General features: G+C 34.6%; 1 protein-coding gene across 1 annotated transcript in view; it reads left to right on the top strand.

Annotated features, from left to right (window-relative positions):
• The window catches only part of Kiaa2026 (KIAA2026 ortholog), a 100,062-nt gene that overhangs the window by 51,156 nt on the left and 28,478 nt on the right, over positions 1–20,428 (top strand). The window contains exon 4 of the mRNA XM_013026444.1: positions 2,081–2,160. Within this exon, the coding sequence (XP_012881898.1) occupies positions 2,081–2,160 (80 nt within the window). The remainder of the gene's footprint in view (positions 1–2,080; positions 2,161–20,428) is intronic.

The following is a 20,428-nucleotide window of genomic DNA, read 5'->3' as shown; positions in this document are numbered from 1 at the left end:
ATCACCATTTCTTTACATTATTGTGTTTATAAGATCTTTTCAGCCTTCAGTAAGGCAGATTTACATAGCAAATCATTGACTCTTTTCCCATGAACTTTAAAAAATGATAGCATATAGAAAAAAGACACATGTTTATGAGTCTCCTTGAGCTAGCTGTTATCAGAGACATACCATAATCACTTCTAACTATTGCTTGTTTAGGTAACTCACCCAGCTTATCTATTTCTATAGCAGTACTGTTATGTAAGTACAATGTCAACACAGAAACAAATGATTATTTAGAAAAATACGTTGGATCAATTTAAAAATTATTCTGAGCCAGGCACCAGTGCCTCACACATCTGTAATCCTAGCTAGTCAGGAGGCTGAGATCTGAGGATCATAGTTCAAAGCCAGAATGGGCAGGAAAGTCTCTTGAGACTTTTATCTCAAATTAACCACCAGAAAGCCAGCTCAAGGGGTAGAGCGCTAGGCTTGAGCTGAAGAGCTGAGAGACAGAACCCAGGCCCAGAGTTCAAGACCCATGACTGACCCCCCCCAAAAAAAAAAATTCTGAAAACAGGTTGATACTTATTAAAGTTAAATGAGCCTTAACCATGAACTCTGTCAGCTCAAAGTTTAGTCATGCTATATACATTTTATTGAACCAGAAGTTAGAAATTACCCACATTGCAGTTCTGTGATAAGGTTAAAAAGGAATATAGACAATAACCACAGTTACTGTCAGCAGAAATTGTCAGCTGGTGGGAGGTGGGGAGAGGAGGTGTGTTTGTTGTGGAGATGGGAGGGAATGGATGGTGGGGGAAAACAAAGGAGACAATGCTCAATAGGAAATGTACTCATTACCTTGCTCATGTAACTGTAACCCCTCTCTTCAGCAATTTTACAATAAAAAAATGTAAAAAAAAAGACATTGTCAGCTGGGTTCAATAAAATATCAGACATTGACATTTTTTTACTTGAGATCATATCTACTTAAGAAAATGTTTAGAAAGGAGCATTAAAACTATGTAAAATGAATTTATTTTATGTGATAACTCATTTTCTCATTTGAAAAAAAATAGCTTGTAAGCTGCTTTTAGTCTACAGATAATTATGAGTTAAAATTAATATAGAAGATCTGCAGACAGCTCAGTGGTAGAAAGCTTGCTTGATAAGTATGAGTCCTTTTGAGTCTCAGCACCAAAAAAAAAAAAAACCCAGATTAATAAAGAAGTATTAGATTTAACTTTCTATACCTTTATATAGACTGAACTCCTGGAAGACAGTGTCCATTTATAATTCCTTATTTCCCCCATAAGTGTCCTATATCTATTATTGTTGAGTAATCAAGAAAAATTAATTTTTGCTAATTACAAAAACTTTTAATATGTTCCTTACTAAAAATAGAAGCTTTATGTATGAATCCTTTTATGAAGTTAAATACTAAGTAGGTAATGCTGCATATGTATGCTACAAATTGGATTTCTTTAAGAATATGATGTTTATTTTTCCATAATGATTTCTGAATGCACAAATTACAAGGTGCACTTTGAAGGCAAATGTTTATCTTCTTCTAAAACTTTGGATTTTGAATACTGCCAAGGGCAGCCCATTAGCAGTGTGCAGAGCTGAAGGGACAGAAAAACCTTGTTTCTTAAGCTACTGAGGGTATTTTCACATTAGGTTGAGTAGAGGATATAATCTTGAGATTTAGCTCCTGACTGTAGAAGTCATTGTTACAGGTAAGCATTTTTTCTCCCATGTGGATCTTATTATTAATTGTGAATGCTGATTTTAATGAGTAGCAGTATGTGGCTTTTTGCCTGATTTGATTGCAGTAAATTCTGAAACGTATAAAGATTCTAATAGTTTGCTTCTTACATAAATAAGATAGCATTTGTTAATGTGTCTCTTACAGGTAGTTACAGTTTAATGTTTGCTCTTACTGGGGCTTGTTTTGATTCATCATTTTTATTTGACTCACTAGCCACCATCTGTTAGTTATAATTTAACTTTCAAGGCTCCGTATAATTTGGTTTTGGTTAATGAAGTTCAGGAAACAGCATTAATAAAGCTTTTTCTCTTTTAATCTTGAAAGGAAAAAAATCTATATCTAAGAAAGCAATCACAAAGAAAAGGAAAACTCTCACAAAATCACCTGCTGTACCAGAATTTCAGGTAAATTTTTCAACTTTGTCTCATTTTTCGTAGTTTAATTTTTTTGTATTTATTTTATTGCTTAAAAGATGGGCTGAACTTCAAGAAACTAACTCATATACTTAAAATGAAATGTTTCTGACAATGTTGTTTTTCCCTTGCAAGCACGAATTTAGTCAATCTGCCAGAATTTCATAATTTTTTTAACCTCTTGTTTCTGTCTCTTGGTAGTCAAAAGAACCTGATATTTTGAATATGCTAACCTAAGCTAACTTTTGTAGAAGCAGTTTAATAGAACAATAGAAATATATTTATATGTAATTATATATATGAAAGGATATTATATGTGAGAAAAATATATATGAGAAAATACTAAGTTAAAATTAAATGGTCATAAACAAAAAAAAAGGTACATACTGCCAATTATTTTTTTTCTTCAAAAAAGTAATTGTATGAACTAACATAAATATATAAAACGTTTTTTATTTGTAGCTAATAAGCAATCTTGTCCTGGTTAAATATTTTCTATTTTATAAAATATATTTTCTCCAAATGACACTGACTGACTTTAAAACTTTTGTAGTAATAGGTCTAGCCACAGACTAGTAACTGTGAAGGTATTTATAATATATAGTCTGATTATATAGTTACATATATCAAAAAAATGGATACATCTATTTTCAGTTAAAAGTCGTATATGGCAGAAGTTACTAATTGGTAAAAAAATTTTTAAATAAAGTAAAAAATAAAAGTGTGTTTTTATCAGTATTTTAGAGTATCCTACTGACATTTTTAAGATGAATTGAAAACATTTCTACAAAATCTTTATATGACTTTTGTTATAGCAGAGTCAATTAATATTTTACAGTTTACCTGGGACATCCTTCTACTGTTCATTGTAACATGACTAAATATTATAGTGTTATATTATTATGCTTCTACTGATATCATACCAGCCTTTGCTATTTTTAGGACTCATTTCCTATCAGTTCTTCAAAGCATTATTAGTCATGGAAATAATATCTTAGTTAAGACCTGGCCTGTTTCTATTATTTTCTGTTCCTATATTGGTGGATGGAGTTTTACATGCAAAAGTAAAATAAACTGCATACAGTGTTCTATACAGTTGCAGTTGATATTAGAAATTAATTATGTCAATGGATTGCCTAGCCATTATTTCTTTTTTAAGCTAGCAAAGCAAAAATGGAAATTATCAATGTATCATATGTAATGTGTCACAGATGTTATGTGAATATGTATACTCATATATTGTTTTCTCATGAGATGTTGCTTTTAGTTTGTGTATGTACACCGTGACAGGACTTGTATATTTTTGACTGGCTCATGGACAAAAAAAGTTTGTAAAACACTGTTTTAAGTGATAGTTTTAGTCAGTTATTGACCATTTGCTTACCACTGGCAGAAACTTAGGTCAAAAGTACATGTTTTGCTAGAATGAGCCGTTCAAAATAAATAAAGTTCCCTTCCTGGTTCTTAAGGTATGGGTTGGTGGAGGGAGTGTATTTCTATGTCTCTGTATCTGCATAGGGCTAAGGTAGGGAATACTGTCCTGAGAACAAGAACTCTTATACCTCGCTTATAATATGTGAACCATGGTATTCTTCATAAAGAAAATGGCAACTGCTTCACAATGGAATATGTCATTTACTTCAAATAAATGAATTAATAGAATACTGATAATATTAGTTATCAATGAACTTTGCGGACCATAAAACTTAAAGCTTTGTTCATATGTAAGAATACCACTTAGTGAATTTTTTTTCTTGCCAAAAATTCTAATAATAGGATATTTATCATCTTAGATTTTATAAATTACTCATTTTATGCATTTTTTTTAAAAATTTGTGCCAGTACTGGGGCTTGAACACAGGGCCCTGTGCTCTCCCCTGGTCTTTAATGGTCCAGGTTGGCACACCACGACTTGAGCCACACTTCTATTTTTGGCTTTCTGATTATTAATTGGAGATAAGAATCTCATGGGTTTGCCTGCCCAGGCTGGCTTCAAACCTCAATCCTCAGGTCTTAGCCTCCTTGAGTAGCTAGGATTACAGGTGTGAGCCACCAGTACCCAGCTTAACCACATTTTTTGTTTGTTTAGTGGGGATTTTTGTTGTTGTTGGTTGTGGGGCTTGAACTCTGGGCCTGGGCACTATCCCTCAGCTCTTCAGCTCAAGGCTAGAGCTCTACGACTTGAGCCATAGTGCCACTTCTGGTTTTCTGGTGGTGTATTGGAGATAAGAGTCTCACAGACTTTCCTGCCTGGGCTGGCCTTGAACTGTGATCCTCAGATCTCAGCCTCCTGAGTAGTTGAGGGTTACAGGCATGAGCCACCTGCACCCAATTACCCATGTCTTTTTGTTTGTTGGTTTTTATTAGTCCTAGAGCTTGAACTTAGGGCCTGGGCACTGTCCCTGCGCTTCTTTTGCTCAAGGCTCTCACTCAACCACTTGAGCCACAGCTCCACTTCCAACCTTTTCTGAGTAGTTTATTGGCAAGATAAGAGTCTTACAGACTTTCCTGCTGGAGCTGGCTTTGAATATCAGCCTCCTAAATAGCTAGGATTACAGGCTTGAGCCACCAGTACCCAGCTAAGTTTTATTTTTTTTTAAGATCAATTTAAATGTCATTTCTGGTATTAAGCATGAAAATACTTAATAGAAATATATAAGTAGAATATTTTCTTTGTCTTATCCTTTTAAACTACCTTAATGCAGAAAAGAAAACTATTGATACATAAATATTAAATTCCTATGTAAAATTTACTCTGTTTACCAAAAAGCTAGTCTTGTTTGAATTGATAGAAAATATTTTTAAAGACAGTTACGGCATTAAATTGTGAAGTTTACTTTTTAAGCACTAACACTTGAAAAAAGATGTCTATTTTGACCTCAACTACTTTTTATTCTGAGAGTATATTTGTTGACTTTTTTAAAACTAAAAAGTAATCTTATTTTCTTCCGAAGGAATTCATGTTTATAAATACATCTAATATCTCTCAGTTTAAGAAAAATAATTATCCTACTATTATTTAAGGTATATACTGTGGACATTGGTGAATTAAATTTGTGAGTGCATGCACGTGTGTGTGGGTGTGTGTGGGTGTGTGTGCATGTGCGCGTGCATTGTAAAGAGACTAATACTGTCTGTACTATTTTTTCCTAAGTTGATTGTCAGACCTTAAACATAAAAATAAGATGCTTTTACTAAAAATGAAAGTTCTTACCCAGGCTCTGGTGACTCACGCCTGTAATCCTAGTTACTCAGGAGGCTGAGATCTGAGGATCACTGTTCAAAGCCAGCCAGGGCAGGAAAGTCTGTGAGACTCTTATCTCTAATAAAGCACTAGAAAACTGGAAGTGGTGCTGTGGCTCAAGCAGTAGAGCGCTCGACTTGAGCTGAAGAGCTGAGGGATAGTGCCCAGGCCCAGAGTTCAAGCCCTACGACTGATTAAAAAAAAAAGTTCTTGAGTTTCCTTCTCTAAAGACCTTTTTTCAATGAACCTAGATGGGTACAAATCATCTGCATGGTGGTTAAACATATAGGTTCTTGAACTAGGCTTCACCTCTTAACTTTGTAACCTTGAGTTTACTTACTTTTGTAGGTAGGGTTGTTGTAAGGATTACATTATATTCCTTATCGTTTAGCTATTCTTATTATTTATTTTCAAATAAACATATGCTTCTGAGGAAAAACATATTACAAGTAAAAAAGTCCATTAGAAATCAGCTTAAGAACAACTATTACTGATCTAGCACTTTTCTCAGCTACTAAAAACTTTAAAAATATTTTGGATATTTGACCATGGAGTGAAAAATTAGTCTTATTCTTATTTTACTGTTCTGAGAGGATATATATGTGGCATGTAAGGAAATTCTATTGACTTTTTTATCAATAGAAATTGCAAAAGAATTAGGAAATATTTACAATATTTAGAATAGTAGTTTATTTAAGCATTTATGTCAATACGATTTTGTTTAATTAAATTATTTTTCTATATCAATTTTATAAGCAAGACAAGTGAACAGTAAATGTCAGTTTTCCTAATAAAGTTAATTTTTTGTAAAAGGCATTTTCATTTAATATTTGAGAAGTCTAACCTATGCATTCTCCTTTTGTACATAATTTTAGTAGAAAGTTCTAGAATGTATTTAAACACTTAAGTGTCCACAACCAATGGATGCAACTCTAGGTACTGGTGGTTCACACCTATAAACTTAACTACTGAGGGTAAGGTCCAGCTTAGAACCCACCAGGGCAGAATAGTACACAAGACTCTTTCTCCCAAATAACTAGAAAAGGCCAATGCTGAAGCCATGGCTCAGGTGGAGTAGAATGCCAGCTAAGCAAGCATTATGCCCTGAGTTCAAACCCTAGTACTGGGGGGAAAAGAAAGGGGTGACATGTTCAAAAAGAAATGTACTCATTACTGTAACTCCTCAGTACATCACCATTATAATAACTACACACACACACACACATGCACGCACACACGCATGCACAGAAAAGACCCAGTAAGATAATTAAAAATAAATAATTTAGCAAGCTTAGTTACCACAACATTATTTTCCATTGGTAACCTATAAAACCTCTAATGGAATGTTCTCCTTGTTCATATGTATAGTTTATTCTAAAAGCTAATTTGCAAAGGAATTATTTGCCAAAGTATTATTACTATAGTATTATTTTCAAAAAACTTAAGGATCTTTCACATATTCCTGAAAAAAATTTATTTCTTCATGCAGCCAGTGCAGAGACTAGGGAATAAGAAATGAAATACAAGCCCCAGTGTTACAAATTAAGACTAAAATTGAAATTAGTTTTTGGTTAGCTACTTCACTGTGTTCCAAATCTTTGGAGTAAGTCATTATTTTGAATTGCTGTTATTTAAAATGAATATTTTCAACCTCAGCTTTTTGTTTTGCTGTAATCAACATAGATTTTTAAAGTTCTTTAATATTTTAAATTTAGTACATAAAAAAATATTTTGTTGCCTTGTATGTCAAAATTATTTAGGTTTCATTGTCAGAAATTATCTTTCTTTGTGGGCTCCGAAGTGTAAACATTATTGCTTGTTTGGTGATTATAAGACATAAGGAGGACTTCTACCAGTGATTAATATAATTTCATTTTAATTGCAGTATAAATTTTGGATGTACACCATGCTCTCATTGTTTTGCTTATAATTTTTATGACAAATTATAGATTATGTTAGTAGAATGAAATTAGTACTATCTACTTTGTTTGGACTTGTTATTATAACTTCAGAGTACTTTTCCTTTTGCTTTTAACTATAATTTATATCTTGTTTCTATTTTTACAAACTACCTTATATTCTTTTTGAAACATGATTATCATTTCATGGAAAATATTGGATATGTTACATCCTAAAACTTTAATTAACACATTTAATTCAATTTAATTTTGTTTTGTTTAAAAAGAACCTTTAAAGAATATGATATAGTAGGAGCAATGGAGACACTGTGGCTTCTCTATTAGCATGTCATCACAGGTTACTTTATCTCTATTAGTTTTAATTACTTGTATTTGAATTGAAGAAACACTTGTTTTAGTCTAGGGTAAGGCTTGAATCACATTACTTATTTTTGGTCCCTTTTAGCACTAAGGTCTATAATTTTGTAGCTCTACCATGGCTTGTGTCAAGTGAAAGGTTAACATTAGGAAGAGTATGAGAGCCTTAAAGATTTCCTGGGGAATTTATAATCTCTACACTACGACAAGAAGACATCTTTTCTTGATGTTAGCATTGTGACCTGGCTGTAATCCAAGCTTCTGTGAAGCCTTTTAATTTCATCCCTGGAAGGCCCGATACCTCAGGTATACATTTCAAATTCAAGTTAATAAGAAGGAAGTTTAAATAAGATGCTTTGCTTTGTTTCAAAATGCCTCTGTTCTTCACATTAAGGTGAGATTTACCTACTAAATTGATTCTATTTCTAGAACACCATTTTAAATTGAGTTTAGTTTAAAGGTCTTACTTTGTAAAACAAAGGAAATAGAGTTGTTTATGACACAGATGTGCATAAATTGATTGTGTCATATTCCAGAATTACCTAGCAGCTGAACTTAATTCTACATATTAGGTATAAGATATGCATTAGACGTATCACTAGAGACTTTTAAAAATTAGTATTTTAATTCAGGCATGGTAGTGCATGCCTTTAATCCCAGCACTTGAGAGGCTGGGATTAACCTGGGCTACTAGTGAATTTGGAAGCTAGCCTTGTCTGCATACAAAGAACTAGTCTCAAAAAGAAAGCATAAATCACTGTATAAACTATTAAGTCATTTCAAATAACTTCAAAGTAAAAATTGATTTAAAAATATTGTGGCTCTCAAATTAATCAGAATTTGTTGTTAAGAGGTCATTTATTTGAACAATTATCTATTTGAATACAGTGTTTAATTCAGTGTGCCATCCCCTATTTCTGGAAATTAATCTTTTAGATTACACTACTCAAAAGTGTAATCTTCAGGCTATTTCGAAGAACGTGTTAGCAATGCAGAATATAAAGTCTCATGTGAGACCTACTAAATAAAAATATCTTTGTTGTAACAAGATCTTCATACAATTCTTGTATGTAATGAGATTTGAGAAGCACTAATTTAGTAAAGGTGTTATTTTAAATATCTCTTAAGCTGTTGAAATAATTTATGCTTTTACCTTTATTGTATTTATTCCTTTAGATAGAATGTAAATATTTGTTGATTTAGTGAAAAACTGGCTTCTCACACTTGTAATTTTAGCTATTGAGCGGCTTAAGATCAGAGGATTGCTGATCAGAGCCAGCCTGGGCAAGAAAACCCATAAAACTCTTAAATCTAGTTATCAACCAAAAAGCCAGAAGTGAAACTCTCTCTTCACTAGCCTTGAGCAAAAAAAGCTAAAGGGCAGTTCCTAAGCCCTGAGTTCAAGCCCTAATACTGGCACAAGTATGTTCACACACACAACACACAAGATTAAATTGCTTTTAGAATATATTTATAGAGGGATTTACCTTCATTGTTTCTGCAGGTTTCTATAAACAGCATACAAAATATATACCTTTATTCCTTATAGCGAAATAGCTAAGATGAAAGCAAAAAATTCCTTTTCGCTTTGCCATATGTGCAACTAAAAAGTCTGTTATGATACTAACCTAGTATATTAAGTTTAGTGAGACAGCGATATAACATCTGCTATGTTGTATATGATGTGAATAGACATTGCAAATTCTGAGAAATTTGAAGTAGTCAGAGGAACTCTTAGTCTTCACTGAGTACTTTCTAAAATCTTGCTGAAAGGTCAGCATTTTTCTATGGTCTTATAACGGAAGCTGAACATATTATGTAGTTTTAGAGGCAATTACATGGTTTACCAGCCACTGTTTGGCCATCAGCATTTCCTTCATCACCAAATTTGGCAAATTGTAATACATAATTTCTAAAATTAGTTTATTCTCCTACTGTATTATTATATATTGCTTTCTACTCTGAAATTGTTTTTCTTTTTGTTTCCCAAGCATTACCCTGAGCTACATTTCCAGTGACAAATTGCTTAATTGGAAGTACAAATTTTCCTTATTTTGTCAGTTCTGGGATGGAAGTTCTATAGATATGTCTTATGCACAATTGTTAATACTAATTAACTTTTCTTACTGTATTTAGATTAAACCATCTCGTCATTTTTGTGGAGCAAAAAATTTAAATGACTTTCCTGTCTCCTATTTCTTTCACTTAATAGCCTCTAAGAATTACCTTCTGGTAACCCACTTTTATGTTATTTGTTTCTAATTTAAAAAATGCTTCTTAGGAAGCAAATGCCCTTATAAATATGGGCTAATAAAGTTAATCACATTAATAATTTGTAAATACAGTATTTTAAAAAATGGCATAAAGGTAACAACAAGACTTGCACTTCATCGGAAACTTTTCATCTTTTTGCAGATAAAATTTTTATTTCAGAGGCCTTTTATTTTTCATAGTATGTATTTTAAATAGCTTAAATTATTTTTTGGGGGGGGGGTCCGGTCGTGGGGCCTGAACTCTGGGCCTGGGCGCTGTCCCTCAGCTCTTCAGCTCAAGACTAGCGCTCTACCACTTGAGCCACGGCACCACTTCCAGCTTTTTTCTTTTTGCTTATGGGGTGCTGAGGAATCGAACCCAAGGCCTCGAGCATGCAAGGCAAGCACTCTACCACTGAGCCACCTTCCCAGCCCCAGCTTAAATTATTTTTGAGAAAGAAGTTAAATATATTGAACTCACTTGGGAAAGCTGTAATTTTTTTAAGAACTAAAATGCAGTTAATGTTATTGTTGTTGAGACTTCACTGTACAGTCTTGGCAATTAAACTGCACTAGCAACCAGCCAGTTTAAACCAGTTATTTTAGACATTTGCCAACGTTACCAATATTAAAAAGTAGCCACACAGTTATGGAATGAAATAGGTCCTATCTGTAAAGAGGATTTTATTAAAACCTGTTAAGCTCAGTTCAGTATATGGTGTATACTTCTAATCACAGTGTGCTGTGGGAGGCCGGGAACAGGCAGATTGTAAGTTCAAGGTCATCTTGAGATACATGGCAAACCCTGCCTGAAAAACAAATTTTTAAAAAGCTAGTATGCTCATGTTAAGAATATATACTTAATTTTATCTATATTTTCAAATATATTACATATAGTTGCAAACCTTCTTTGCTAGCACAACAGCAATAAGCAAGATTGGTTAAATTATGTATCACCACACCAAAGCAAAAAGATAATGACAACTTCCCAGGGGTGCCTTTGATTCACCTCCTAGGAGACTGCCTGCTGAAGTGCTTCTTAAAGGTGATTGAATTGCCTGTGAAATCTAGAGTGAGTTTCCAGATCTTTGTCATTCTGGGCTGAAAGTTAATATTAAGAAGTAACTGAATTGTAAAGCAAACATAAGAGGTGGGGATGCGGGATGAGAACACCAATGTTGAAGTTTTACCTTATTTTATACTAAGACTGAAGTTCATATATCATAACAAGTGAATACCTCTTAACATGTATCTGTGGAGTGTTCCTTGCTGTACTATTGCAGAGAAAAATAATTGTGAACTCAGTGTGTGTTAAAACGACTTCTGTTACCACGTTTTGGGTGTTTTATATTATGTGTTATCAAGCTGTGTTTTTGTGTTTTATTTTAGCTTATTTGCACTAATCTTGATGAACTCAGGGAATTAATCACAAAAATCGAGAATGAACTCAAAGATCTGGAAAACAGTAGAAAAAAATCGGTAGGTGTTAATCCCAAAGTTCTATCTATTATTATCAGCATTAAAATTTATTCCTGCTTTTTTCTAAAGCCTTTATAAAAACTTATTCTCAAGAATTATATGAAAATTTGCCATGAAAGATAGAAACATTGTTTCTTTTGTTTCTCCTGTGTGGTGTAGTTTTCACTTTTAATAGGCAAACTTGGTGCCATGGGCAAGAAAATTAATTTTGTTTGCCTGGTTTATATCAGGTATTATTTTAGATATTTCCCTTATATTAACTGTTTTCTAACTAGTAATTTTATCTTACAAATATTCTGACTTAATAATTACATGTATTTAATGAAAATTTTTAGCCACATTAACATTAAATTTTAATAAAGTGTAACATATGTAACCTATTTAATTGGGCCCTAGATATTGAGATAGCTTTTGATAATTTTTACTATTCTAAATTCATAATCTTTTATTTTTATTTTTTACTGCTATTGAGGGATTGTAGCATGGCAGCATTATATGTATTGTCCCAGCTTGGTAAAATGCTCTATTTTGTTACATAGTAAATGAGTAACAGTTGTTTAAGTAGCATTTATAGTTGGGTAATGCCACAGATTTGAAACACAATTACACATCAGTAAGTAAATGGTGAAGACTTCAAACATTAAAGAAAATCATCATTAAAAAAATTTTATGCCTTAGAAATGTCATGGAACTACTTTGAGCTCAATACTCGTCATCTACTGAAGTCAATATGTACTAAATATGATTAGTGATTTATCAAGCTTGATATCAGATGTGTCGTAGTCATTTCTTTGGAAAAACTTATTGGTAGCAATCTGAAGGGAAGAGACTGAAATACCATAAAAATACAACCTACTAAGTTTTTTTAAATACTAAAGTGAAATCAAATCTTAAACATTTTAGCAGTCTCACATGTAACACCCCTAAGAGTATTGCTGTAGATCTAAGAAGTAATTTTCATAGTGAAACTAAATAATTAGCAAGAAAATATTCAACATGCTATCAGAGAAAATGAGGAAAAGTGTATATTTTAGAAATAATTGCATTAAAATTATTTTTACCCTTATTAAGCCCTTATGTTTTCATGTACACTATAGATACCTAGACAGTCTCCTGATGTAGAAGAATTTGATGTTTGATTAAAATTTACTATAACTAAGATGGGCCTGGTGGTTTCAGCCTATTATCCTTCCTACATGGGAATCAGAAATGGGAGTATGGGTAGGAATTGCAGTTTAAGGCCAGCCAAAGCAAAAAGTTCATAAGACCCCATCTCAACCAATGATTGGGCACAGTGGGATATGCCTGTTGTTTGAGTTATGTGGAAGTACAATGGCTGGCACACACTTGTCATCATCAGGGACATGGGGAAGTCCAAGTAGGAGGAGTGAAGCCCAGGCTGACCCAGGCAGAAAGCCACACCCTACCTTGAAAATAACCCATGCCAAAAAGTGCTGGAAGCTTGGCTTCAGTAGGCATGAGGCCCTGAGTTTAATCCCTAGACACACACACACACACACACACACACACACACACACACACACACACACACACACACACACACACACACACACACACACACACACACACACACACACACACTCTCTCTCTCTCTCTCTCTCTCTCTCTCTCTCTCTCTCTCTCTCTTACTGCTGCTCTCAAAAAAAGTTAATGAGAATATTTTTTGCAGCCAAAAGATTTTCAACTTATTTAATACTATATATTTGTTTGGGTTTTTTTTTAACTGTATTTTTTTTGTCTTTTCTTTTTTGGTACTGGGGATTGAACCCAGGACGTTGCACTTGCTAGGCAAGCGCTTTGCCACTGAGCTACATCCCAGCCCAATACTATATATTTGTAAAGTATGTAAAGATTAATTTCTTCACTAAGAAGGAGTATTTTTTTTCAATCAAGGTGTGATATATAATTGTTCACAGAAGCTACTTGTTTTTTAGGTAGGTGTCCATATTTCGTGATTAAAAAGCATTTTGTCAAGTAAATTTGTCAAATCTTTGTTATGCTGCAGTTAAGCATGTCTTTATTTTTCCTACATTGTAAATTAGAATTTTTGTTTCTAATACATGATTTTAAGCATAGTTAATATAAGTATTTATAGGATGTATTATAGGGAGAAAAAGACTTTGGTTCTAGGGATTTTTTTGTAAAGCCATCCACCTCACTTTCCTTGATGAAGTGGAATTAGGACTAAGCATCTCACTTCCTTTATAGTATCAAATAGAAGAAAAGTAAAAGGAAACAAAACCATAAATACAGTGTACTACTTAACTGGCATGTTTGCTAGAAAACTTTTAGATTACACAGAGTTTAATTGGTTACATTTTGTTTCTCTAAATTTATTCATAGCCCCTAATATTCATATATTGGTTTTAAAGTATGCTTCTTACTCTTCAATAAATAGAAATTTTTGGAACTGTTCTTACTGAGGTTTTCAACCTATGACCTTTTTCACGTTGGTGTAAACTGCCTACAAGATTTACATGAACAGATTATCTTTTTCTTTTTTCTTTTTCTTTTTCTTTTTTGTGTCGGTCATGGGGCCTGAACTCTGGGCCTGGGCTCTGTCCCTCAGCTCTTCAGCTCAAGGCTAGCACTCTACCACTTGAGCCACAGCCCCACTTCTGGCTTTTTCTGCTTATGTGGTGCTGAGGAATCAAACCCAGGGCCTCATGCATGCAAAGCAAGCACTCTACCATTGAGCCACCTTCCCAGCCCTGAACAGATTATCTGAACCAATGAAATAACCTCACAATGTAAAACAAAGACAAAGTTCATACTTCATTATTATTCTCTATTTTTTATACAATCTAATATTGAATATGCTAAATGTTAGTTAATTCAAATAAGTTTATTGTGTATTTGTATTAACATTTAATACCAATTCATTTGTTAAGGTGTTCCACTTAACTGAATTTTCTAAAAATAACTGAAATTTAAACTTTTACTAAAATCCTTATACATTTAATAGAGAAATTCTCTGCCTCTCTGCATTGTTTGTATTTTTGGTTTTTCTTTTCCTTTGTCTTTCTGCTTTGCCAGGCTGTCTGTCAATTGTCATTCTCATGTGTGTTAATACATTTGCCCTAGCTGATGTTCTGTGGATTAAGAAAGCAGGTAACCATTTTTACTAGAATTTGACTCAGTGAGGACCCAAGGGAGTTAATGATAAAATGCATGAACTAGATAATAGTGGTAGCTGTTTTGACTTATTCCTTGTCTTGTAGGCTTCCTTCACTATTGTCAGATAAAGGAGGTATTAATATTGCTCTCCATAGGAAGATATAATATTAATGTCAATGTTAAATTGCTATTCATCATTTACTTTCATATCTCAATCAATGAAAAGAAGACATGTTCCATTCAAATATTTCCTTGTCATAAATGTCATTACTCGCGCAGGGAATAGAGATGTAACATAGATTCATATAAATACTTAGCCACTTCAGAGCTTTTCCAGGTAGTTTTTCCTGAGGAAGACTGATTGATCCCATTTTCTCACCTAGATCAACAGCCCATTAAAAAATTATTTTTATCCAGGCACTGGGGGCTCAGGCCTGTAATCCTACCTAGTCAGAAATCTTATCTGAGGATTGTCATTTGAAGCCAGCCCAGGCAGGAAAATTCATGAGACTCTTATCCCAATGAACCACCAAAAAGCCAGAAGTGGAGCTGTGGGTCAAATGATAGAATGCTAGTCTTGAGAAAAAAAAAACCCCGGGGGCAGGGCCCAGGCCCTGAATTCAAGCCCTAAGATTAACATGGGGGCAAAGGAGAAGGGGGCGTATTTGTTTGTTTTTTGTGCTAGTACTGGGACTTGAACTCGGGACCTCGCATTCTTGCTTAGTGATCTTGCTTATGGTTGACACTCTACCATAGGAGCCATAACTCCTGTTTCAGCTTTTTGCTGGTTAATTAGAGATGGAGTCACAAGAAATTTTCTACTGGCTTTGAATCACCATCTTCTAGATCTCATCTTATGTAGCTAGGATTATAGATATGAGCCACTACCAGCACCTTGTTGTTGTTGTTTTAAAAATTAACAGATTTTGGGCTGGGAAGGTGGTAGAGTGCTTGCCTTGCATGCATGAGGCCCTGGGTTCGATTCCTCAGCACCACATAAGCAGAAAAAGCTGGAAGTAGCGCTGTGGCTCAAGTGGTAGAGTGCTAGCCTTGAGCTGAAGAGCTAAGGAACAGTGCCCAGGCCCAGAGTTCAGGTCCCACAACCAACAAAAACAAATAAATAAATAAAAATTTAAAAAAATTAACAGATTTTGCTGGGCACCAGTGTATTACCTGTAATCCTAGTTACTCAGGAAGCTAAGATCTGAGGATCATGGTTTGAAACCAGCTCTGGCAGAAAACTCTCTTTTTACCAAAAGAACTCATCTTGAGTAAACTACTAAAAAACAGAAGTGGAAGTGTGGTAGAGTGCTAGTCTTGGGCAGAAGGAGCTCAGGGACAGTGCCAAAGCCCTGAGTTCAGGCCCCCGGACACATACAAAAATTAACATTTTATATTTCAGAGCAGTTTTATATTTATATTAAAAAATCTTTCTTTAGGGGCTGGGAAAGTGGCTCAATGATAGACTACTTGCATGCATGAGGCCCAGGGTTCGATTCCTCAGCACTGCATAAGCAGGAAAAAGCCAGAAGTAGTTCTGTGGCTCAAGTGGTCGAGTGCTAGCCATGAGCTGAAGAACTGAGGGATAACACCTAGGCCCAGAGTTCAGGCCCATGACTGACAAAAAAAAAATCTTTCTTTAAACTTCTCAGAGGTTTTCTCATTAAACTGTTTATTACAGTGGAAAGATATACCGTCTTTTTTTTTTTTTTGCCAGTCCTAGGGCTGGAACTCAGGGCCTTGGCACTATCTCTCAGCTTCTTTTGCACAAGACTAGCACTCTACAACTTGAGCCACAGTGCCACTTCTGGCTTTTTCGGTTTATGTGGTACTGAGGAATTAAACCCAGAGTTTCATGCATGCTAGGTGAGCACTCTACCACTAAGCCACATTCCCAGCTTTGATATATAGTCTTTTAAAACTCTAGAGTATTTATTCATTCTTGAAAGATAATTAATTCCATTTATGGTTAATAATGTGAAGTGAGGAAAATAATTTGTTTGGTCTTACTTGATGGTTCCATCACTTCATGTAAGAGTAACTCAACATCATTTCTATCTTATAATACTGTATTTAATGTTGAGATAAAATTTGTGTTTTGCATAATTATTTGGAATATACTTTCTGCTGTAATAAGATTATTAGCTTTCAGGAAAGATAGACTGCTATTTATCTTGATAATACTACCTGCTCCTATTTTATTTGTAATTTGTTAGACACTATTGCATTTTAAATAGAAAAAAACCTTATCAATCTTTTATTTCTTAGCTTTTTATCGTATCTACCTAATTTATATTTCATATCATAGTTTACATATTCAAAAAAGTCTATTCTTCAATATAGAAAGAATCATGTAGAAATTGGATATAAAGAAAATAAAAAATTGACAACAAAAAGATTTTATTTCAAGCTGTGTATTGGTGGCTCATGTCTGTAATCCTAGCTACTCATGATCCGAAGATCTGGGTTTAATGCTAGCCTGTGCAGAAAGTTTTTTGTTTTTGTTTTTGTCAGTAGTCGAGCTTGAACTAGGGGTCTGGGCACTGTCCTTGAGCTCTTTCACTGAAGGCTAGCTCTCTACTACTTTGAGCACCATTTCAGGCTTTCTGGTGGTTAATTGGAGGTAGTCTCATAGACTTCATGCCAGTCTGGCTTTGAACCCTGACCCCCAGATCTCAGCCTCCTGAGTAGGTAGGATTACAGGCATAAACCACCAGCAGCATTTAACTTTTATTCTCCACGTTTCTTTACTAAACACACACACACACACACACACACACACAAATTTATAAAAGTAAATTAACACAATAATGTGTGTTTTGCAGACTGCCTCTAATAATGGAAATTTGGATGCAGCTTATACGTCCAACAGTAGGGAGATAACTAGACATCATAAATATTGATACAGTAGTATATAACTGGTAAAATGAAATATCAGTGGGTCATAGTTACTATATGAAAATTAAAGTTTACACAGATACAAAATAATAAATATATGTGATTATATCAGGTAAAAACATGCTAAAAACAATTATAAAGAAAATTTAAGTGAATGAAATTAAGCTCTACTGTTGAAGGAATTTAGATTTATAGTACAAGAAACATCTCTTAAGTTAGACCAGAGATAGTAACACTTTTTGCAGTTATCTATAAGCAGTAGTTATCAACTAGGGATTTTCTTTTACTACCCATCTCTCTTGCCTCACCCCCAACACTTTTAGCAATGTCTGAAGAAGCTTTGGTTGCTACAATCAGTACTAGAATGTAATAAACAGAGACCAGGGATACTATACTGTTGAACATCCACATTCTAATGATTCTAAGTTGTTTAAGGCTTTTCACCACAGCAAAGAATCATTTGCTCTAAGTGTCAGTTGTGCTAAGGTTGAAAACCCTGAAATAATCCCTTATTTGCTAATGACTATTAGTTCATCCTGTCTGTCACTGGCAATTTATTATGGAACAAAAAATTTGATGTTTTGGAAGTTAGGTGGAAATAAGTGAAATAACACTACATCTATAACATCATATACTTATAATTCAGACCCTGGTTCAATGGGAATGTTGGTGTAATATAAATTTTTATCCTTCATAATTCCATCAATGGTTAAGAAAGATTTTGACCTTAGCTTCCTCAGTCTTAGTCCACAATGCCCTCTTTGAAGTGTGTTGACTATTTTCCTTTTGCCTTACTTAGTGTAGGACTCATAGTTACAAACAACATGAATGTTTATGTATTTTTCTAATTTACTTTTGGAACTAAGATGTAATCTTAATGTCTGAAGATATAGTGAGGAATGATACACCGATAAATAGAAAAATATTGTCAAGTCCTCCTATAAAACTTCATTTAGCCAGGTGCCAGTGGCTCACGCCTATAATCCCAGCTATTCAGGAGGCTGAGATCTGAGGATCTCAATTCAAAGCTAGCCCAGGCAGAAACATCCCATGAGACTCTTTTTTTGGGGGTCCAGTCGCGGGGCCTGAACTCTGGGTCTGGGCGCTGTCCCTCAGCTCTTCAGTTCAAGGCTAGTGCTCTACCACTTGAGCCACAGCACCTCTTCCAGCTTTTTTCTTTTTGCTTATGTGGTGCTGAGGAATCGAACCCAGGGCCTCATGCATGCAAGGCAAGCGCTCTACTACTGAGCTATCTTCCCAGCCCCCCCATGAGACTCTTATCTCCAATAAACCACTCAGAAAGCTGGAAGTGGCATTGTGGCTCACATGGTAGAGTGCTAGCCATGAGCTGAAGAGCTCAGGGACAGCGACCAGGCCCAGAGTTCAAGCCCCACGACCGAAACCCCCCCCCAAAAAAAGCCACTTCATTTATAGCATCAATTTGCATGGACTCAAAATGTAATCATATATGGTAAAAGTTAATATATGGCAGATAAATTACTATGCATTATTTTTATGCTCTAACATCTATAAAAAGAAATTTTATCACAACAAAAGATTATGGGGTTTTCCCCTTTTCTCTAGTTTATAGGGGTTTTCCCCTTTTCTCTAGTTTATATCCATAGCCCATTTATTGCCATATAGTGATGCATCAAATCATTATAGCTAGCTATTTAAAAGTACAAGCTCTATTTTACTGCAGTGTATGGAACTTTTGGGAACATTTAGAATCCTATGTAAACCCTAGTTAACTTTATTTAATGGCTCTGGTTATAGATACAATTTTAATCTCTAAATTACTCTTTTTTGTTTGGGCAGTGCTATGTTTTATTCTCTTTTTGGTGGTACTGAGATTTGAACTCAGGGCCTCATGCTTGGTAAGCAAGCACTCTACCACCTAAGTCTTGCCTCCAGTTCCCTTTTTATGTATTGGTATTTTCAAGGTAGGGTCTCACTTTATGCCAGAGCTTGCCTGAGCTGTACTTCCCTGTGTCACTAGGGATGACAAATGCATGCTACTGTGCCCAGCTGTTGTGTTTCCATTGTTGGGATAACAGGTATGTATCACCTCCTCACTTAGTCATTGAATGAGATGAGGTCTCAAACTTTTATGCCCAGACTGGACTTGAACCATGATTCCCCTGTTCTCTGCCTCCCAAGTATATAGGATTACAACTTGAGCTACTATGCCTGATTGTACTGGATTTTTAAAACTCAGAGCCTCTCATTTTGTTAGGCAGGTACTCTAATTGAGCCATACCACAAATCCTTTTTGCTGTCATATTTTTCAGGTGGTACCTCACATTTTTGCCAAGAACCACCTAAGATCAAGGTCATACTATCTGTAGCCTCCTGTGTAGTTGTCAGACACTCAACACTACTCCAGACTTATTTAATAAAATGGAACCTCACTATTTTGGGGGCTAGCTTTCAGCTTCAATCCTCTCAGTCTTGCAGCTCCTGAGTAACTAGAATTATAGGTATAAGCCATCATGTCCAGCCCCAGATCATTTTTAAGATTAGTTTTACTTAAGGTTTTAAGGTTTTGTGTGTGATATTTTCCTATTCTACCATTCTGCTAAACTAATTACTGGCTAATAAAACTGGAAACTAACTCAGCTGTTGAGAGAAATCACTTTTTCTTTATAGTCACTTAAAATTTTTTTAATTTGCTTTTTTAGAAACAAGTTTTCTTATTCCTGTCTTACAGATGTTACACTTACTCATTAGACAAATACTCATTGTCTATAGTGTACTATGCATAGTACACTATGCATAGTGTAGGAATCCAAAGATTAAAACCAAGCCCTTAACTTGGAGAAATTCATTTATATAGCATAAGAATTTTTTCATTGTTGTTTTGTTTTATGGTATGTGGGGGCGGGGCTGGAACTCAGGACTTGGGCTCTGTCTATGAGCTTCTTTTTGCTCAAAACTAGTACTCTGTCACTTGAACCAGAGGTTTGTTGTTT

This window comes from Dipodomys ordii, unplaced genomic scaffold (genome assembly GCF_000151885.1).
Source record: "Dipodomys ordii isolate 6190 unplaced genomic scaffold, Dord_2.0 Scaffold93, whole genome shotgun sequence".
In the NCBI taxonomy this organism is placed as follows: domain Eukaryota; kingdom Metazoa; phylum Chordata; class Mammalia; order Rodentia; family Heteromyidae; genus Dipodomys; species Dipodomys ordii.
Note: the sequence above shows the minus strand (reverse complement) of the source record. Positions and strands in the feature narration are given on the sequence as shown.